Source organism: Balaenoptera borealis (genome assembly GCF_965194805.1).
Source record: "Balaenoptera borealis genome assembly, chromosome: 5".
NCBI classification, from domain to species: domain Eukaryota; kingdom Metazoa; phylum Chordata; class Mammalia; order Artiodactyla; family Balaenopteridae; genus Balaenoptera; species Balaenoptera borealis.
The window spans coordinates 46,115,961-46,138,475 of NC_138862.1; the positions used below are offsets into that span (position 1 = coordinate 46,115,961).

The 22,515-nt window shown below is 46.1% G+C and overlaps 1 protein-coding gene across 17 annotated transcripts in view; it reads right to left on the bottom strand.

Annotated features, from left to right (window-relative positions):
- The window catches only part of RIOX2 (ribosomal oxygenase 2), a 30,993-nt gene extending 10,156 nt beyond the window's left edge, over positions 1-20,837 (bottom strand). For 3 of the 17 annotated variants that reach the window (XM_082392120.1, XM_082392118.1, XM_082392109.1), the window contains exons 1-5: positions 20,713-20,836; positions 15,041-15,509; positions 10,149-10,322; positions 8,580-8,708; positions 2,754-2,857 (exon numbers count right to left, since the gene is read on the bottom strand). In XM_082392120.1, the coding sequence (XP_082248246.1) occupies positions 2,754-2,857; positions 8,580-8,708; positions 10,149-10,322; positions 15,041-15,472 (839 nt within the window). In that variant the 5' untranslated portion in view covers positions 15,473-15,509; positions 20,713-20,836. Of the gene's footprint in view, positions 1-2,753; positions 2,858-8,579; positions 8,709-10,148; positions 10,323-15,040; positions 15,510-19,312; positions 19,527-20,373; positions 20,587-20,617; positions 20,640-20,712 lie in introns of those variants that run through there. The other 14 variants (XM_082392113.1, XM_082392119.1, XM_082392114.1 and 11 more) reach the window with 12 other exon arrangements.
- Between the last annotated feature and the right edge of the window lie 1,678 nt (positions 20,838-22,515).

Consider the following 22,515-nt stretch of genomic DNA (forward strand, 5'->3'; position numbering starts at 1 on the left):
AAAATACCATCTCGGGACGAGCATTAGTGTTCAGTTGCCTCTGCTCTCTCTGGGGCATTTAGAATCGCTCGCGCCTCAATGTGTGCCAGTGTGAGAAGCACATGCTGTGGGGCTGCTCTCTTTAAATACTTCTGAGCTGTTTAAAATTTTCCTCTGTGTCACCAGCAGATTTCAAATTGCTGGCTACATGCAAAATGGAAATTCACAGTATGACTTTTGCCTCTCACTCAGTAAGCAAAATTAACACTTTTACGCTTCCCTCCTGGGAAAGTGGCAAAAGAGGACAAAAGCCACATGAGAGACACTCCCCCCAAGACGTCCACTCCTCCGTGGTAGCCTGACCACTCTGTGACATAATGCTACACCCAACCTCACACCTTTGATTGAACTTCGACCTGGAGGACACATACAGGCCTTTCAGCAGCATGAAATAATACCGTCCTTTGAAAGGTCCCAGGTACAAGTCACGCAGCAGTAGCTCACGGAGGAGTTTAAGTGCAGTTAAATTGAGCTCCGTGTTCTTCTAGGAAAATGGATCTTGGGCCTTTCCAAAGTTTGGAAATAACACCTCTGGAGGGGTTCACTTCGGTAAAGCAGCCAAATCGACAGGCCACTGTCTCATACAGCTGGCCCTAAATGTTCCAACGGTGCTGCCCTTGAGAGGGGTTAGGAAAAGGCCCAAGCCCTCACTCTGCCACAGGCCTTCAGGAGCACCAGGACCAAAGCATAGGGACATCTCCGGGGAGCGATGGTCCTCGAGGTACATCTGTCCCGTCCCAGCACCAGCCCCGCTGACAAAGGCACAGGTCGGCATCCAGCTTAGATACACGGGTCACGGCGCCTACCCACAGCCCCCGGCAGGCGTCCTCTGTAACTCAGACTGCTCTTCCCCAGCCCTGCTGCCTGCAGAGGGGGTGGGTGGGACCAGGGAAGGCTACCAGTTCATCCTGGGGACTGGGAAACAGCAAGTCAGGCACTCAGCGGAAGCAAAAGCTAATAGGTTCAACGAGATAGAGGGAGGTCAAGAGAGGTAACTGAGGATGCCTTGTCATGAGCCAATGACGTGAGTAAATAGAAACCGAGGAAGGAAAACAAGGGAGTGAAAACCGATTACTAGGAGACCAAGAGAAATGAAAAAGAGGGAGAATTAGAGAAAGAGGGAGCAGCTGCGTAACATCCACGGCGGGGCACCAGAAGATGGACATTCATGGGGCCAAACTATCAATGTGTGGCTGCCAAGGCCCAGAGCTGCTTTGGTCCAGAACGAACTTCTGGTTCAGCCTACCTGCAGCCTGCCCTTCCCCAGTTCCTACGACCCGCCCCCTCGGTCACCCCTGCTCTTCTTCAGCTGCGCTCAGAGACTGTTTCTCGCTAGGCAAGGCACCTAACCAGCCATGGTGACAGGGCATTTTACATAAAGGAAGCCCCAAACAAGCTTTAGCTTCTACTTGTGGGCAGAGAGCCTAACTTCAGGCCAGACTCCAGCTAGCTCCTCCTGTCTCTTAAACACAGGGGGTTCACTTCTCGCTGAAAAGCCAGATGAGGAGGCAGAAGAATGCTTACTCACTTGTTCTGCAAGATACAGCTTTGAAGTTAGGAGGCGACCGGCTGTCCCTCAGGCCGGGAATATCCTCTCCTACTCTGACCTCCTGACCCACCTCTACTTACTCACCCTGTAAATCTCCCTCAGCTTGGGAGTCAAGTCATTTCCGAAGCCTTCCCCGAGGCCCCGGCTTAGCTAAGTGCATTCCTCTGTGCTCCCAGAGTCTCCTCTGCAAACCTAGGATGGGATGTATCACACTGTTTGGTAACTACATGCCTATCTCCCCCTCCTTCCACCACTTCCGGAGAGTAAGTTCTCTCAAAGCGCCTTCAGTCCCATGCCTACGATCCCAGCAACTAGCACAAGGTGTAGTGCTGCATGATGAATAAATTAATGACTGGCGTTTTTAATGGGACCTGGACTACTGAGGTCGCTGCTACCAGGAAATGACTCACTGGGCACTGCTGCCCAGGCCCTGTCATGTGACGAGGTACTTGCTGAACTGGAACATGGTTTTAATTGGAATTGTTCTCAGCACATGTGCTTTTAGGACTCACTGTTCCAGACTTCCTTTCTGACTTTAATTTCATGAACTGTAAAAAATGGAAGCCTTAAAATAGACCCAGAGGTTTCAATGGATAGAGTTTCTGTTTGGGGCGATGAAAATGCCTTGGAAACAGGTAGTGGTGATGGCTGCACAACAGTGTGAACATAATTAATGTCAGTGAATTGGACACTTAATGGTTAAAATGGCACATTTTATGTTATAAATATTTTACCACAATCAAAAAAAAATTTTGAAGGAGGCAGGGAGAGAGAGAGAGAGAGGGGAGAGAGAGAGAGAGAGAGAGAGAGAGGAAGGGAGGGAGGGAGGCAGGGGATAGGGGTGGGGAGAGAGACTACAAGCCCAGCCTGGCAACACGAACACACTGCCACACCCACAGCTATGCTTCTATCTTCCCAAACCATGGGAGCCTTTATCTGGGCAACTCCCAGCGTTCTGTAGAGTCAGGGTCATGACGGGCCAGAAGGAAGCCCAGACGAGTGGGTCAATGGCACAGGTAGGACGTGAAGCAACAGGAAGTCAGCCGCAAACCCCGGGGCCGGATAAGTAGGAGAGAAGCAGCTAACTCCCTCACGTCCCCTGAACACGCCGCTGCGGCCACAGCTCGGAGCTGTCAGGGACGCGAGGCTGCAGGTGGGCGCTCACCTGCTCTGGTAGGTGCTGATGGTCACGTGCGTGGAGTGGGCCAGCCCTGAGGGAGTGTCCGCCTGATGAATGGTCCCTCTGGGAAAGTACAGCAAGTCTCCCGGCTAAAGGAAAAAAAAAGGGGGAAGGAGTTAGTAAGGAGGATATCTTCTCGTTCCGCTAGAAAGGCTGTGAGTTTCAGTTCTGCATTCTAGAAACCTCTGTGTGGTGATTCGAGCAGTGGTCTGCATGCTGGTCTCTGTGGTATCCACCAGTCTAGCTCTGCTGTGTCTGTGAACCTGTCACCATGAACCCCAATCCTGGAGAGGCTTCCAGAGCCTGAAGTCACTTTCTTTATTCATAAGCTGAGACCAGATACACCTGAAGCCACCCTGGGATCAAGGTGACAGCCCATGCCTGGGAAGCCTGCTCCCTCCCTCCACACCCTTCCAAGGGGGGCAGTGAGGAGTAGGAGCTTCAGAGCCATACAGACGCTACACTCACTGGCTGGCAACCCCAGCAAATTACTTAACCTCCCGAGGCCTCAGTTCCTTTATGTGTAAAATGGAAGCAATCGCCCCAAATCTCACAGAATTATTTCGAGGATTAAAGGAAAAAAGTTCTTGGAGCTGCCTTCCCTGGCGGTCCAGTGGTTAAGACTCTGCGCTTCCAATGCAGGGGCCGTGGGTTTGATCCCTGGTCGGGGAATTAAGATCCCACATGACGCACGCGCGGCACGGCCAAAAACAAAAAGCTCTTGGAGCAATGCTGGGCAAGTGGCTGTGGCTGTATGATAATTCTTATTTTACCTGCCAGTCCCTGAGAGTCTGTGAGCTCTTCCAAGCAGGGTCCATATCCATCTTGTATCCCCAGGGCCTAAACCACCTAAGCATCCAGCACACACCAGAGGCTCAAAAGATGTTTGGAAGAATGGATGAAAAACCCTGTAACCCTTCATTTGAACCTAAACACTATATGTAACTGAAGATCAGTCACTTCTCGGGCAGTCACTTCTCCTCCACCCTGTTCTATTTCTTTCCCAAGCCACGGAACAGAAATATTTTCCCCAAATCACTACTTCCCTGGAGCTTCCTCCTCCCTAATCCCATCCAGAAAAAGAACATTCTGTATAGAGCAGTTGCCTGAGCAGAGGAGAGGAAATCTTGAAGAGTCGCTTATCTGCTCTCTGCAACCCTGCAAAGCCTTCTGTCTCACTGGTTAAGAGCATGGGCCCTGGAGAAAGAGCTCAAGAAATATCAGATTAAAAAAACTTCTTTTTTGGGGGCTTCCCTGGTGGCACAGTGGTTGAGAATCTGCCTGCTAATGCAGGGGACACGGGTTCAAGTGCTGGTCTGGGAAGATCCCACGTGCCGTGGAGCAGCTGGGCCCGTGAGCCACAATTACTGAGCCTGCACGACTGGAGCCTGTGCTCCGCAACAAGAGAGGCCGCGACAGTGAGAGGCCCGTGCACCACAATGAAGAGCGGCCCCCACTCGCCGCAACTGGAGAAAGCCCTCGCACAGAAACGAAGACCCAACACAGCCATAAATAAATAAATACTTTTTTAAAAAAACACTTTCTTTTAATGTTAATTACATACATGAGTAATTATATATGTACTCATAAGAGCTATCTTGCCCTGAATAACACCAATCTGACAGGGAAACGAGTACTTCAAGTGAACAAATGCATTACTCATAATTACAGCTATCATTTGTGACAGTCTGTGTGCCAGCCCTGTGACTAAGGCCCTCACGTACATATTTCATCCATCCATTCATTTATTCATCCCACAAACACCTGATTAACCCTTCACCCACGCCAGGCACCTGTGCTAGGCACCGGGGGAGAGAGCACTGAACAAAACAAAGACCTGCCCTGATGGAGCACATTCCAGAAGAGAAAAACATTTGAGAAGGGAGAAGGTACACTAGACAGTGAAGACAGTCTAGTGGGGCAAGAAGGATAAAATAAAGCAGCAAATAAATAATGTCAAGTGATGGTGAATGCAAAGAAGACAAAGTAAGCAGAAGGAGGAGGGGAATGATGCTGATGGAAGTGGGGGGTGGCGGGGTGTGTCTGGGATTAGAGGTGCTATTTTACCCAGGATGGTCCATTAAACCTCACTCTGCTAAGGTGACATTTCAGTAGAGACTTTAGGAAATGAGCAAGCCAGCCATGCAACGACCTGGGGAGAAAGGATTCCAGGCGGAGGGAAGAGCAAGTGCAAAGGTCCTGAGGCTGGAACGTGCCTGGCAGGTTGAGGGGCATCGGTTAGGCCAGTGTGTCAGGAAGGTAGGTGAGTGAAGGTGGGAATGATGGGAGGTGAGGTGAGCAGGCAGCAGAGGGGCCAGATTACAGGCCCTTCTAGACCATTTTAAGGACTTTGGCTTTTTTATAATGATAAGACAATTAGCCATTTGACATACCATTGTCCTGTTTTGTTTATTCTGAAAGAACTAGAAAAGCTAATTTTTTTAACCAAGAAAAAAAATATTTCTGGCTTCAATCCAAAGGCTACATAAACTAGCAGCATAAAGCCTTGAGAAAAGGAGAACTGGGTATAAATGAGTTCCATTTTCATTGTCTTTAATTATTCCATTGATATTAATGCCTCTGAAAGTATACACAATGGTAATGAATATGGTGGTATACTAGGATGTTGAAAAAAATTTTTAAGAAATTTTATTACAATTTTCCATTAATTAGATCATTAAAACGTACTGTGCTATCAATTTTCCATTTAAGTAATAAAGCATTGATTATTTTTTTAAAAAAGGACTTTGGCTTTTATTCTGGGTTTAACAGAAAGACAGTAGAGGTCTGGGCAAAGGGTTCACGGGATCACAAAAGGATCATCATGGTTGTTATGTCAGAAAAGTCTGCAAAGGGGACACTAGACAGGAGGCTTTTGTATAAATCTATGTCCAAGGATTTTGCCCCGAACAAGTAGAAGAATGGTGACACATTTGCAGGGAGAAGGAGGTTGGGGACAGGGTAGGACATGGGATTTTGGTTTGGGGAATATTAAATTTGTGGTATCTTTTACATTTCCAGGGAAGACATTAAGTGGGCAGCTGGATTATGAGTCTAGAGTTTAGAGATGTGGGCTAGAGATCTAAAACAGCATTTAAAATACATCAGTGTAGAGGGTATTTGAAACCTTGGGAGGGGATGCTGATTGATCAAAGAAGTCCAGGAAATGAGCCCTGTACCCCAAATTAGAGAAGTAGGAAGACTAAGGACAAAACAGCGAAGGAGAATGAACAGGACAGTCAGGAAGGTGGAGAGAGAACCAAGAGAAGGTTGCATCCCGGAAGCCAGTGGAGAGGGTGGAAGTGACCCACTGTGTCAAATGCTGACGACAGGCAGACTAAGATGGGGACTAGGAGTTGACCGCTGTACCTGACAACGTGCAGGTACCCTTGAGAATATTTCTAGAGGAACAATGGGGAAGAAAGCCTGCTAGAAAGGGTGCCCAACGGTGGGAGAGTAGAGGAAATGAAGACAGGGCATTATGGCAGGGTCTCCAAAAATGTCTACATCCTAATACCTGGCATCTGTGAATACTTAGGTTACACGGACAAGGTGAATTAAGGTTGCTGACAGGGGGATTATTCTGGATTATCCAGGCAGGCCCAATGTAATCACAAGGATCCTTAAAAGTGGAAGAGGGTATTGGAAGAGAGAACCAGAGAGAGGGCAGCATGAGAAAGACCAAGCTCCATGTTGCTGGCTTTGATGTCGGAGGAAGGGGCCATGAGCCAAGGAATGTGAGCAGCCTCCAGAAGCTGGAAAAGGCGAGGACATAAATTTTCCCCTAGAGCCTCCGGAACGAACACAGTCCTGCTGACACCTTGATTTCAGCCAAGTGAAACCCCTTTTGGACCTCTGAACTGCAGAACTACAAGGTAATAAATTACCTTGAGTTTGTTTTAATTTGATAGGCAGCAATACATTGACATATAGCCATCACTTCCACAGAATTTCACTGTAAAGGCAGCATCAAAGTAATATTTTTAAATCTTTACAACCTACAAGATAAACATTATGATCTCCATTTTAATAAAGAAGAAACTGAGACAGAGATAATAACTTGCCCAAGGACATGCAGCTCATAAGTGACAGCAGCTGAATTCAAACCCAGGTTTGTCAGATCCCCAAGCCACAGAGATGTGTTTCCACTATAGGGGTGGTCTTCATCCCAAGATCTCAGGTTTCGCAGACGTACCAGTCAGGCTGCCACTTGGGTAGGAAGGAAGAGGGCTGAGGAGGGCTCCAGACCGCTCATCGTAGCCCCCAAGCCCACCCTCACCCAGAGCGACTCAGATCTTCGATTTCATACACAGGGCATTTATGCAAGATTTCATTTGAAGAATTCCACTGATTAAAAACTCAATAGACGTACAGCTTGAATATCCCCGCAGGACACAACGCCGTCTTTCTCCTTCCAGGAGACTCAGGGCTCCTCGTAGTGAGCTGTGATCAGGATGGGTATGATTAGCGTGCAGTGCTCCATCTCCTCCAAGCCCCATGCCCTCTATGACCACCATGAAGCCCGACCTTCTCGGGCAGGGCAAGTAGCCAGATGTCAGTCTGAGTAACTCAGCCCTGGCCTCAGAGGCCATGGACAGCTTAGTCTTTGGCTTAAAATTAATCAGCCAAGAGCAGGGTTGGCAAACTCTCTCTGTAAAGGGCCAGACAGTAAATATCTGTGGTTTGTGAGCCACATGGTCCCTGTGGCAACTCGCTGACTCTGCCCTAGACAGTACATAAGGAATGAGTGTGGCTGTGTTTCCATAAACTTTATATACAAAAACGGGCAGCAGGCCCGATTTTTGGCCTATGGGCCATAGTTTGCTGATTGCTGACCAAGAGCATTAACAAAATGAAGAAAGGTATCCTTACTGTTGTAGTTATTCAAGTCCCCTATGACATAGGCACCCATCCTAAAAAGGGAGATTGTTTCTCCCAGTTATGGCAGGCAGGCAAAGACCTTAAAATCAAGAAAGATTTATGAGGCCCTGAGTAGGAATTAGATACTAAGTATAACTTCAAGACACAAGAAATACAAAAACAATAACCATATGCAAGTCTATCAGTTTGGTTAGAGTCTTCGGTATGGTTTAAATTACCTATTTTCTTATTACCACTGAAGGAAATTAAATTTTAAGTTCTGTAGGAAAAGGTATAAAATTGAATTATGCAGCTATTCTTATCCAAGATTTTTTCCTCAACAACCCCAGCTGCTGGGGATTGGCTATGATCCCATCCAGCTAACTGCTCAAAGACACACTTTCTCAGCAGCAGGATGCCAGCGAACCAGCACATGCTCGAGCCACCTGGCTTCCTGGGGAAGGCCTCCTCGAGGGCTTTCGTGATGACTCATCTTCCGGGGACTATGTGCAGGGGGAAGGGAGCGCAGAGAGTCCACCGCACAATCAGGAGGAAAAGGGGTCAGACTGGAATTTTACCAACAAAAAAAACTAAGGGGTCCCTGGCCGTGCTCTGCTCAAGCAGCCTACGACCCAGCGGTGACCACTGGCCATGCCTTCCACTTTTGCTCTAGAGAAGTCAGTGGTTACCAAATTCATAATTCATTCCTGTTGCACTTGGATTATATTTGGAGACAGGTGATTTGGAAAATGAACTTAACATTTCCTCAGCTCACTTCCGCAGCTACAAACTACCAAGTGTCCTTTAAGAAGCGCCCCCCCCCCCCCATGCTGGCTAGCTGGAATGAGAGCCACTTGCCCCCAGCCTCTTGGGTACATTTGCCGGGGACCATTACACAAACCTCAAACCAAAACTGTCTCAGGACAGGCACCCACAAAAGCAGGCCCGTACCTTCAATGTGAACTCGTGTGCTGGCCTCCCGATCCTGTCCTCAGCCTCCAAGCTGTACTCCCGCGCCAGGGGCACCGTCGGGTGGTACAGGCGCCAGTGTTTCTCTCCCTCCAGCTGCAGGATGAAAACCTACAGAAAGCACAGGACCCCGGAGTGTCAGAGAGCCTCCAGACAACTCATGAGGCAAAGTGCTTCTACAGTGTCAGCCCTCTCAGGGCTTAGCTGAATCACAAATTTCAGATAAAAAATAAAAATAAAAGATCACAGATACATTTCACTATACACTTAAAGTTGCCACTACTGGTATTCACTTTTAAAAACAGGTAATCGTGAAGTCTGACACTGGAGAGCTAGTCATTCTTTTCACTTTCATGAAAGCCTCGCTGAGTTCTTTATATCCCAATATCTATCCCGCTATCTCATTCTTTTAAATCTTCCATCAGACAGCTGAAAGCCCATAATCTCTGATGGAAAAGCCAAGCTTCAGGTATTACTGAGTGTCTAAAATCCTGAATACAATCCTTGGCACATAGGAAAATGTCAAGTTTTTTTATTCTTCATTCAACCAAAGATATTTTAAAGTTCTGTTAGAAATATATATTTTTTAATTTATTTATTTTATTTATTTATTTTTGGCTGCGTTGGGTCGTCACTGCTGCGTGCGAGCTTTCTCTAGTTGCAGCAAGCTGGGGCCACTCTTTGTTGTGGTGCGTGGGCTTCTCATTGCAGTGGCTTCTCTTGTTGCGGAGCACAGGCTCTAGGTGCGTGGGGTTCAGTAGTTGCGGCACGTGGGCTCAGTAGTTGTGGCTCGCGGGTTCTAGAGCGCAGGCTCAGTAGTTGTGGCGCACGGGCTTAGCTGCTCCGCGGCATGTGGGATCTTCCCAGACCAGGGCTCAAACCCTTGTCCCCTACATTGGCAGGTGGATTCTTAACCACCGTGCCACCAGGGAAGCCCTATTAGAAATATTTTTTAAAAAAATTTTTTGGAAACTGTATTGATATCAAATTGCTCTCAAAGGAGGGGGAAAAAAAGAGGTTTTTTACTAATAACTCTGTGTTCACACATTGTCTTGGTACAAAAATAAAACTATGAAATACCTAAGCCAAAGAGTTAACTCTTTTTGGCAGCCACATGAGAATGAAATCAACACTTGTCAAGGCGCCAAGTGCTTAAGTGAAACCATGACCTTCATTCAAGCTGCCCCAAGATCTTCACAAATGGAAAAAATATATACTTTTGGTAACTACAGAAAAAGGACAAAAGAAAGCAGATGTGAGAATTACTTAAGACCTCACCTTATTAAAGACCATACATTATGAAATTAAAGAAAAAGCCAATCACACTTTTCTGTAGAAAATTCAAAAAAACACCTATTTCGGAAGGATGTATGGCTCTTTGTATTAGTAAATAAACAATCTCCCCTTTCTGAAGGAGCAGGAAACCAGTTTGATGGGATTAATTTTGGCCCAACATCCCGGTGAGGGAGGTCAAGCTCTGCAGAGCCCGCACAGGAAGAGTGGGCAGAGACCCGGCCCGAGAGCTGAACTGAACCCTGACAACCCACTAACCCGGGCTGGCAGCAACTCGTCCTCCCGGAGCCGAGCAGTTTCCTCCCCCCTCACCTCTACGTCATCATAATGGGGCGGCAGGCCCTGAGAACCCGCAGGGGTTATGTACACATTCGAGCCAACCAACGAGCCAAAGTAGCACTCCAGCTTCTCCTGGATCCTCCAAAGCTCATCCTTTAAAAAAAAAAAAAAAAAAAAAGATGGAGGGGAAAGAGGTGAAAAATACATTAGAAACAAGGAATATGTTCTTATGCGCTCAGCAAGTCTTTATCGCACAGCTATTATGTTCCAGACACCTGGAATTCAACGGTGCCCAAGCCAGCACCTCTGTCCTCAGGACCCTTGCGTCCTCGTGCAGAACAGCACAGAGAAGAGGCAGCGGCAGACGAGACTGGAGAGGCAGGCAACAGGGAGTCACAGGATCTTAAGCAGGACAAGGACAGGATCCAATGCACACTTATAAAAGCTCACTCAGGCTGCGGTGTGGGGAACTGATCGTAGAAAAGCAAGAGAGAGCCGTGGGGAAGCTACGAAGGCAGCAGCGTGGGCTGGGAGTGACCAGGGTGGTGGGCGAGGGAGAGAGAAGTAGAAAAGTCGAGATGCGCTCAGGAAGCAGCACTGACAGGACGTGCTGATGGGAGGGGTATGGGAGTGGGGAGAATAAATCAGAGAAACATTCTTGGGTTTTTGACTGAAGCAGTTAGTCAGCTCCCAGTTCCACTGGAATGGGAAAGATTTGCTAAAGAACAAGCTTTCAGGGGGGAGAAAAGAAAAGCCGTACATTAGAAGTGTGAAGTGTGAGCTGCTAAGACCCCCGTGTGCTGGCTGGCTAAGTCTGAAGTTCTGGCGAGACGAAGAGCTATAGGGGTTACATCTGGGAACTGCCTGCACAAAAGGGTACTTAGAGCAATGGGAGCAGAAATGACAACCTAGGAAGCGGGTACAGACAGCGAAGGGGTAACAGGGTCGAGGAATGCTCCCTCTCTCCAGTCCCTGATCAGCTCTTCAGGGCCGAAGTCAGACTGAGGGGCCTGGAGAGGAGCCACACATCCCTGCACGGAAGAAACCTGACTGTCCCAAGGCAGGTGAGAGAGGAGAGGCAGCGGTTAGGCCACGTAGGTATCGGCACTTCCTATGTGCCAGGCACTGTTTCCAAGTGCTTTACCTACTTCAGTTGTACAACCCTCCCAGCCACCCTGTCTCACAGGGTGGGGCCTATCAGTATCTTCAGTTTGCCGATGAGGAAACGGGCACGAGAACACACAGCCAATGAATGATGCAGCCAGGATTCAAATCCATGCAGCCTGGCTCCGGAGCCCACACCTTTAACCATGGCTCTATATCGCCCCTCTAAGGAACTACCTTAAAGAAGTCACCTACAAAGAACACTGCAGAGCCCCTTCAAGCGCATGCATGTACAGTGCCTGCCACACACAAGACATTGAAACATTTAAAGTATTTGCTGAGTAGACCAGTGACCACAGCCTGGGAGTCAATCCTACCACTGGACTGAAAAAAAACCAAAAAACAAAAAAAACTACAGTATTAAAAATGCCAAGTGGGAAAGAATTGGGTCAGCATGAAAAAAGCTTTCGGCGACATCTTCAGTATAGACCGCTGAGCTTCTCTACTTACACATCTCAGGCAACACAGGAAGAATGATTTTATGGCATCTGAATAGCTCCAGAGAGTTAACAGATCTCCCAAGCTGCCTCATTTATACCTGGGAGGGGCCAGCAGGACCTGGCCCTGTAATTACATTTATACAGTAACTGGAACCAGTTTCTCTCTCACTCTTTCTCTCTGTCTCTGATGGCCTGAGAGGTGTCTCAGGACCATATGGGTGACTTTATGGCCCCCAACTCAAGCTTCTGGGTCTGTAATTAAGGAGTACATGTCTCTTTTCTTCTTAAAAGTCCCTGGTGGCGCAGTGGTTAAGAATCCGCCTGCCAATGCAGGGGACACAGGTTCGAGCCCTGGTCCGGGAAGATCCCACATGCCACAGAGCAACTAAGCCCATGTGCCACAACTACTGAGCCTGCGCTCTAGAGCCCACAAGCCACAACTACTGAAGCCCATGCGCCTAGAGCCAGTGCTCCACAATAAGAGAAGCCACCGCGATGAGAAGCCTGCGCACCACAACGAAGAGTAGCCCCCGCTCGCCGCAACTAGAGAAAGCCCACGCGCAGCAACGAAGACCCAACGCAGCCAAAAAAAAAAAAAAAGTTACTGAAAACCCCATCATTTGTACAATTTTTCTATCTCTCCTGGAAATAGAACCTTTAGCGTCTCAGTCTGCCCAGTGTGGCCCAGTAGAAAGGGATCTGGAGTCAAATCACCACAGTCCAAGTTGTAGGTACAAGTCAGCTTCTTTATTTGCAAAGGAAGACTCCCACCCTAAGACTGTGGGAAACAACATATTTATATCAAAGCCTATTTACATTGCAAAGCAGCGTACAACTGTTATGGCTTCACCAGCGCTGACTTTGGCACAAACCAGGCTCCTGAAATCTGTCTCCTTTGACTCATGACTCCCAACTATGTGTGGAGATGCCAAGGAGGACCCCAGAACAATGGGAAAGGGAAAGGGGAGCCTCCTCCTCTCTCCACTGACCTACCTGCAGACTCAGCTGAACACAACAGCTAAGACCAGAAGCCCACACTCACACCTAAAGGTGAAAGCAAACATGCCAAAAGCCCTACTACATTTCAATTAATTTCTTTAGATATATGGTTAGGAAAATGCTTTAATTTTGGAATCAGAAGTCCTTACTTAGTAGCTATGGAAAAGCCACATCTGTGAACTCGTTTTTTCCACGTAAAATGGAGACCACAGTGATTGCCCCGATTATTTCAAATGTCTGTTGGAGGGTTCAAAAGTGAACACATGTAAATATCTGGTAAACTCATCTGGACTCTTGATACACGGATTACCCAAAGCGGATGGGGAACAACCCACCACTCTCTGGTTACCTCTTTACTCATTTCCAGACAAACTAGAATAATAAACTGTGCACACTGTGTGACCTGATAAAGAAAGGGCTGACTGTTCACTCTGATAGTCTCTCAATCTGGCCAATGAGGAACTGCCTCTACACTTTCTCTATCCTGATATCGACATATCCATTAGTAAACACACACACACACACAAAACACTAAATCTGGTCATAATACTTGGAACCCAGCTTCTAGTTTAAGAGGGTGAGCTCCTGAGGCTTACAGACTTCTCAAGTCCTGGTGGTGGAAAAAACAAAGCAAAACAGGATGCATCCTAGTCTAGCCTGGGGGCTGAGTTGAGATGGGAAAGCTCATCCTTCCTGCTTTAATAAACATGGCTAGAGAGCTGAGTCAACAGGGCAAAGGAAACACAGTCTTGGCCACTTGAAATTGGGGAAGAGGAACATGCAGCACTTAAGCAGACGAGCAGAGAAGAGCCCAAGATGATACTAAAGCACAAAAATGACAGCCACAGAGGACACCACACATATGCCAAACAGTAACTTTCTGCTGGTCTGAGAACAAATTACATGTAATCAACATCAGTGATCTTTTCTATTCACAGTTCTTAGGTGTCTAAAAACCACTCTTTTAAAAAAAGTGCTACTTCTAGCTAAGTAAAGAGTCAAGGATAAGCTCAGAGGGAAGTACCTCGGTGTCCATATTTTCTGAATACACGTCATGACTTGGTCTGCAAGTGATTTATAAATTCCTTTTGGGTGCTAGGGACAAAAGGCTGGCATTCCAAGGACATTTCAACTGCTCATGATTGCCTCACTCCTTTGGAATGAGTACTTGTACCGAAAAGTCTAAGAGTACTTGTACTTTATCCAGAGTACAAATAGGTTCAGGATCCTGTAGACAAGAAAGGGAAAGGCATTCAACAGATGAGGGAGGCCTAATGGATCTAACAGGGCACCTCGAGTTCAGTCATGAGAAGCATTACTGGTAATTGATGACAAAGTCCTAGGAGCCATCACACAGCCAGAAGCCACGCCCTCAGTGTGGAACTGCACGCGCTGCTCTCCTCCTCCTCCTCCCAAGCTGACATTTTGATTCAGCCATGGGTCACAGAAGGGCATTTCTGAATGGGGATAAACTTTATCTAAAACTCGGAATGGGCCCTCAATTGTTCTGGGCCACCTGTCACGTAAAGATCTCGTGCCTCTAAGAGCAGATTAGCTCATCCTAAGTCTACATTTTATAAACAAAGAAACTGAGCACAGAGGAGGCAAATTATTTCTCAAATGTCAACCACTGATGCAGAATAAATAAAAGGTTAGCCAGTCTTCCCGACTTGCAAATCCAACCTACCCTCCACCTGCGAATGCCCCCCAGCAGCAGTTCCAGGACCCTGCCCCTCAGTGCCAGACGGGCTGCTGTTAATAAGGGTGAAGTCTCTTTCTTAAACGTGCATCTGGTATGTGGTCTGGTCACTGCTCAGAAGCCTCTGCTTAGGTAGATGTAGGCAGTAGAGGAAACTTCAAGAAAAAAATGATCACCTTGACACTATCGTGCCTTAAGTTACAGTGAAGGGACAAGCCAAACAGAAATGTCTACCATGTGTCAAAACATAAACCAGCCCACAGAAACGCTCCTGGAGGTGTAACGTCACTTTAACAAACTTTATAAACCTGAAGTATAATTTAGTTTTTGCAGCTCAATGACACCTCACCATGTCCAGCCTGAGTTGTTGCGGATTCTAACAGTTTAGCCAAAAGGGAACATAAAGTCACTGAAGTTGTAATGCATTTGAAGACCAAACAGGTGCTACCTCTTCTCAAACTGGCAGCAGCCTAATCATCATCAAAACAGATTTACCCCTGAGCTGATCTGTGGCCAAATGTTAGCACTTTAATACACACCAGGATTCTGCACTGGGGAGAACCTGTTACCTTAAATCTCTGAGGTTGGTGAAACTGAATTGTTGCCCTTTTCTGATCAAAATCTTTTCTCAGCTGAAGAAAGTGCACTTTGCCATCTTTATTTAAAACCTTCTTCTTCCCATTGACACAACGGCAGACATTTACGTCTCTTCCATAGTACATACCCCGGCTGCACAGACTCTTCAGATCTGAGAGCCTGAACAGGGACCGGTAGTATGTGGCCAGCACAGGGTCGTCTCTCTGGATAAGAAGGGGCTTCTGCTCCCAGAATTCCTTGAAAAAAGTCTCTGTCTTGATGGGCGAGATTAAACTTTCAAAGAGGCCACTGGGACTGTCAAGGTTCAAAGGGGAAGGCCCACCAGCTGCCTCCACCTTCACCTGCTTACAGGGCACAGGCCCCTCTTCCTTCCCATCCCCTGCAGGCTTCACTTTCTTTGGCATCGTTGTCTTCAAGGCAAGGCAGTGAGGAAACACAAACCTGCCAAACAGAAGAAAACACTCGTGTTTAGGCGTCCCAGTGCCGGTGTCAGAGGATCTCATACACACAACTTGCATGACGATTAGGCCTTTGTGCGAACTCTTCCTAAGCCAAGGCCATTTCTACCAGAATAAGATACAGCCTGAAGCCAACACCATTTCTTCCAAGATATGATTCAGCCTCAAACACTATGCAGATCACATATTCACAGAAAGGAAGGCATGTTTTTCTTGTACACAAGCACTAAGTCATGGAATTCATTACTTATTGGAAGGTATAATTATCCCAAATTAAATGATTCAACTACCTCAGCAGTTCCTAGTCACAGTTTTAGCCTGTGGCCATTGACACAGCAAAGTGGAAATCTTAAAGTTGGCTTTACTCAGCACCAGATCCCAAATCGAATTAGAAGCACTCTGAGTTATAAATACTTGACTCAAGAACCACCAAGAGCTGCCCACGGCCAGGTGTTCCCCACCAAAGCACTACCCCCAGCTGCTGTCCTGGAGGCCACCTGGGCCAGAGGTGCCACCTGATGGCTGGGGCAAGAAGCTGCCTGCTCCCAGGTCCTTAAGCACCTGAATTGCCTCACTTCCAAACCTCAGCTTATTCCTAAAAATTGCCACTTTACCAGAAAAATAAAAATAAAGCAGAAAACTAATTGGGGGCTGAAAGTGAAGGGTAAAGATTGTTATATCTCAAGGCTTTTAAAAGCTCTACCTTTTTAACTAAAATAAGACATAATAAAATGGCAACGTCATTAACTCCTAACAAAGCTCTCCTCCCTCCAGCCTTCACGTGCACACACATCCCCTGGCCGCCTAGGGCTCAGGTGGGACTTGAGATTCTGCATGTCTAACAAGCCCACAGGTAGTGGCGCTACTGCTGGGCCACACACCACACTCAAGTAGCAAGAGAATCGACTCCCCTGAGTATTGCCAAAGGTCTCTCAGAACTGCCTCAAACCACAACTGTCCTCACGTTTACAATGCAGGTGTCCTCCTGCATCTGCAGTTCAAGAATGTATGAACTTAAATTATATGAATTTCCTGAAACTGCAAAATGCTATTTTAAAGTAAATTTTTTTTCTGGGAAAGGGGGTAGGTCCATTGCTTTTACCAGATTTTTAAAAGAGTCCCCATCCCCAAAAAAGGTTAAGAACCACTGTGCTTATAAAAACCAATTTTTCCCAGAGACCAATAACTTATTTACAAATGTTATGCTCTTCTATTTTGTTGGGCTATCAGAATTGCAAGCACACAGTTTTCTGCTCTTTTGTCATTATAACTAAGCTGTATTTCAGCTACACTATGGAGTGAGTAGAATTAATGGTCTGGCCTGGGAAGTAGGCACCTGAACAACGTGTTACACATGGCAACAACTAACTTACAAATTTATAACTGATAAATTCAGAATAAACCTAGAAAATAAATTTAGAATTAATCCCTCTGTCTAGTGTACCCAGCCCATTAGTCACTTAGTGGCCGTCTTGGTGATCAGATTGACTGTCCTAGTATCACAAAGCTTGTGTTCCAGTGACCCTTATTTTACTTGATAATGATGGCCCCAAAGTGCAAGAGTAATGATGGCTGGCAATTCGGATATTCTCTTACTGTGCCTAATTTATAAATTAAACTTTGTTATAGCTATTTGTGAATAGGGAAAAAGCACCGTGTATACAGACTTCAGTACCATCCACGGTTTCAGGCATCCACTGGGTGTCTTGGGACGTTGTCAGCCGTGGATAAGGGGGCGCTGTTTAAAACTCTCTAGTGGCTTCATTTTAGCTTCTAAATATTGTACCCACAAATAGCTCAGTTCCTTCAAAAGGTCCAGTGCTTTTGGCAGGAAACACAGGACCATGGTAGGAAACTAACACAAACTGATACTAAAAGCTTGCGTTGAAGGGGTAAGGGCTTAAGCTTTTTTCTTAAACTTTGGAAAAAAAAAAACTTTAATGTCTTAGGATATATTATCAGTGAGACACATTTTCTGAAAATGTTTCTTATTCCTTTTAAGTTAAACAGACCAGCGTGCTTTCTCAACTGAAGAATCAAAGCTTCAGTGAGACAAAGTACTGCTAGTACTTGGAGCCCAGAAGTGATGTAGAAATACAAGAGATACGAAAAGATTCAGTAGACAGCACTGCTTGTGCAGAAAAGAGCTACCTGCTATCCTTTGAAAGGTCAGCATGTGGTGGATGTCAGGTCTGGGAACTAAGATTTCAGATGTGTTCCCACCACCATTAACTGAAAAGAGGGACTCACTGTGTCTAAGAGGTTTGGACAAACAATGCAGGTTATACTGAACACCTGCATTCCTTCTGGGTGTCTGGAATTTTGATACATGCCAGGCAGAAGGTCCTACATGATGAGCCCCCAATAAAAACCCTGGGCATTGAGTGTCTAATGAGCTTCCCTGGTTGGCAGCATTTCACACATGTTGTCACAACTAGCTGCTGCAGCAATGAAGCACTTGGTCTCCATCTGCTGTAATAAATCAGCTGTGAGTCCTAGCAAATCACTAACCCTGGAGATGGTGTTGGGGACCCGGGATACACTGCTCACATTTAATTGTTAAAAACTGTTAGGTTGCCTCAGAAGGTTTGTATCATTAAAGGTGTTCATCAATGAAGACGTAATTTCATATTCAGCTACACATTTCTTATCCCTCACAATTGGTCAGTTTAAAATTTATTTAAGGGATGTGAGCAGCAGGAAGATGCAAACAAAAGGCTTGTTTTCCTCAAGCACAGTATATGAATACAGTATAAGCATATTCACCAGGAAGTGTGGTGAAACAAAGTGTGCAAAATACTTAAGCCAAAAATAAAATCACTTGAAGCATATTTCCCATCTACAATCAGTAACAAAATAAATAACAGTGCATAACAAATGCTTTTGTTAGACTATGAATTTCACGACTTTTACTGCCAAAAGTTACATCATTTATTGTTTCTATGTGTTCATTTTGAAATGATTTGAGGCTCAGTTAATTGGAACCCAGCTTAGAGGTTATTAGGCAAACATACTATTTCTCTGATTCTCACACTACCCATACTGTAAGACAACCATTCTTTTTAACAGCTTTTGGGAGGTTGAGAGGAGAACAGATGACATACTACACCACATTAAACTTACAAAATAGTAAGCTGCATCACAATTTCAGAAACATAAAAAGTAAAAAAAAAAAAAGTGTGTTTTGTAATGTAAGAAATATAGGAACTAAACAAGAGAATGCTTTATCTGGAAAAGTACAGCCTGATTTTTATAGGAACTAAACAAGAGAATGCTTTATCTGGAAAAAACACAAGCCTGCCTCTGAATCTCACAGACCACCCAAACAGCAGTTAGAGTAAGTATTTTTATAAGTTACAGGGGGGAAAAAAAGCAAGCCTTTAAAAAGCAATTGTTTCCAACTTAAGTTGACCATAGCGTTAAAAGGTAAAAAGATTAAGTTAAAAGATTCAAGGTTCATATTTTACTAACTGCCCACAGATGAAAACCAGCAACTAATCTAAACAACTTTGAAGGATTAAACTCCACAAGAAAATCAACAGTGATACCCAGTCTACAGGCAACAAATACAAACAAAGCCTTTATATTTTTAAGCGTCCTAACTTTCTTTTCTATGGTAATATTCACTGACCAGAAGTCTTAACACAGGACAACTATCTGCACATTTTCAGAGCCTAGCACAGAGCAGGGCACATAGGAGGTCCTCAATAAACATTTGCTTAATTTTTTTTCCCTTTTTCATCTTTTGTATACAATTTTAGAGAAAAAAAATCTCAAAAGCCTTACACAAAACAGAGTTAGGGGAAAACAGATGGTTTGTTCAGTGGGGATTATTCTTCTGATGGCAGCTGTAGCTTGAGTATTCAACAGTAAGGTCAGAGTTGAAAGGCACCTTAGCCATCAGAGGTCATTACCAACCAGGAGAGGGAGGTGTGTCTTTATAATCTCCAGAGCTGTGTTTTACAAAGTGTAGTCAAATCACCAGGAAAGCCTGTTAGTATGCAAATTTCTGGGCCCCATATCAAACCTACTGGACTAGCACTTCTGGTAGCTGAGCCCAGAAATCTGCAGTAACAGAGTTTTAAAAAAGTTAAAAAAGAAAAGTAACAGTTCTCCGCAGGAGAATTTTAGATCCACTAACATAGAGGAGGATCATAGGCAAACTCAGCTCAGTTAAACACACACAAACTGACAGAAACGATATATTGCCTGTAACAAGGTTGCCTAGGCTGACTTAGAACATTTCCTTTGGGCCTGCATTGATGTTTATCAGTTCAGAGAGGGAAAAGTGGTTCTCCTGTTGACCTAAAGCTGTGATCGGCACTTATCTTTTTAATTCTATTTTAGAAATAATGGATTGAACCTCATTAATGTATTTTAGTAACCCTGAGGTTACAAAGGATGAGGGCAGAGAGGCAAAACTATCCAAGCGATGGTGTTAGAAGCTGGATAAATCAGGCTTTTCCACTTAAAGATGAGCCCAGTGAAATCAAAGGCCCGGTGCCGAATTTACAGCTGATTATTGGAGTAATCAGAGCCTGCGATTCCCAGGCCAATACTTCCTGAAAACACAGTGAACAACCTGGTCTTATTAACCTGATGGACGACCCTACAGTCGAGCAGCCGTTCTACAAATATTCGGTGACAAATGAAAGAAAGGGAGGGTAGGCTGTCGTTTTAAAGTTACGGTGGGGCGAGAAAGACGCAGCTCTCCCGCCCGCACTTCAGGTTTCCCTGCTGTAAAGCCGGTCTCCTAGGCCCGCCCGGCCGCCGGGAGGACAGCCCACGTGGCGCTCCCAGACAGCCCGCCGCGCGGGGCCAAGGCCTGCATCACCCTCCCTGCAAACCTCCAAACTTTACGTGTGCTCGTCCCGTCTCAAGACCACCGGCCGAGCACGTGGTTACTCTTGGTGCCCTGGCCATCCGCGACCCTGGGCGGCACCAGACCCAGCGTGCCCACTATTCCCGTGCCCGGGATCGTCGAGCGCGTCGGTGCGCGTCCCTCGTCCCGAAACCAACAGCGTCCGCCGGCCGGGCCCCGGCAGCACCGAAGCTCCCGCCCCGAGCCCTGCGGTCCCCCGCAACCCCGACCTTGCTCCACCCACACTCGCGCCTGGGCGCCCGGAAGTTGAGCACCACCCCACATAGCAGTGGCGGGGACGGAGGGCCTGGACCACTCCACTCACCGGGCTCTGCCTGTTGCGCGCGGCCGCGAGCCAAGCGGGCGGCGGCGTGGGTTCGGGGCGGGGCGGCGCAGCGCTGCGCGACGTGCGCACGCTCCGGCGGCCCCTCCTGCTGGGCGCCCTTCTCCACGCCCGCCGGCCGGCCCGCAGCGGGTGGGAGGTGGGTTGCTTCTAGCTCCCGGATGCAGGGTTATGTTGGGAGTTAAAGCCCGCATATTTTTTTCTCTGGTGCTAAAGGAAATAAAATGAGGATTTTTTTCTTGAATTGGGGCGGGATGAGGCTCAGGATTTGGGGACGTACTCTAGTACCACCCTGTTCCTTAATGAATGGAGAAACTGAGGCCCGGAGGGGGTAAGTGAGCTGCCCAGGTTTAGGGAGCTAACGGTCCAGGTTCTCCATCGCTGCCCTTTGGGGCTCTCTGCTACACTGTGCTGCTTTGTACTAAGTCAGCTATAATTAATATCGTGTTGCTCCCGGAGAGAGAATTAATCCTGATTTAAAAGGATGCTGGAAATTCTTGCCAGTGTGGCTGTAGAAGAAAAGAACAAAAGTAATTATTTGAGTAATTTCGGCCTAACACTCTCTCCTTTTGACTCATTATCAGGACTTTTGGGTGGGGAGGCTACAAGGAGTTGTCAGGGGATCAATTGCTCACCTCTGCTCTGGCCTGTGCGTTTCATAGCTCTGTAGACAGGCAAAGGGGTCACAGAGAAAGTCCTTATTTCATTCTGTTAAGATGATTGAAACCAGAAGCTCTTTCTGATGATCAAGGGACACATGAACAAATGGGAACAAAGTTTACCCTTACCCAACACTTGTCCAAACTAACAATAATCGCAGCCAGTAACGAATATTTCTAAAAATGAATGCATAAACTGTGATGAAATAATTTGTATAGGAGTATACCCAATGGGATTTTCACTTGAAATTTCAGTTAATGCCCAAAAACAAGAGACAATCATAATACTTTTGTTGAGCACCTACCGTTTTCCAGGCAGTTTTTAAAATTTGTACTCAAACTTACTAATCCATACAAAAATCTATGAGAAGGATGCTACAGTTATCCTCATTTTGCATGTGAGGAAAATGAGGCACCAAGAGACTAAGTTATTAGTCAAAGGTCACAGAGTACACCGGTCAGAATGGCCATCATCAAAAAATCTACAAACAATAAATGCTGGAGAGGGTGTGGAGAAAAGGGAACCCTCTTGCACTGTTGATGGGAATGTAAATTGATACAGCCACTATGGAGAACAGTATGGAGGTTCCTTAAAAAACTAAAAATAGAACTACTGTATGACCCAGCAATCCCACTACTGGACATAAACCCTGAGAAAACCATAATTCAAAAAGAGTCACATACCACAGTGTTCATTGCAGCTCTATTTACAATAGCCAGGACATGGAAGCAACCTAAGTGTCCATCGACAGGTGAATGGATAAAGAAGATGTGGCACATATATACAATGGAATATTACTCAGCCATAAAAAAGAAACGAAATTGAGTTATTTGTAGTGAGGTTGATGGACCTAGAGTCTGTCAGAGTGAAGTAAGTCAGAAAGAGAAAAACAAATACTGTACGCTAACACATATATATGGAATCTAAAAAAAAAAAAAAAGGTTCTGATGAACCTAGGGACAAGACAGGAATAAAGACACAGACGTAGAGAATGGACTTGAGGACATGGGGAGGGGGAAGGGTAAGCTGGGACGAAGTGAGAGAGTAGCATTGACTTTTATATACACTACCAAATGTAAAATAGATAGCTAGTGGGAAGCAGCTGCATAGCACAGGGAGATCAGC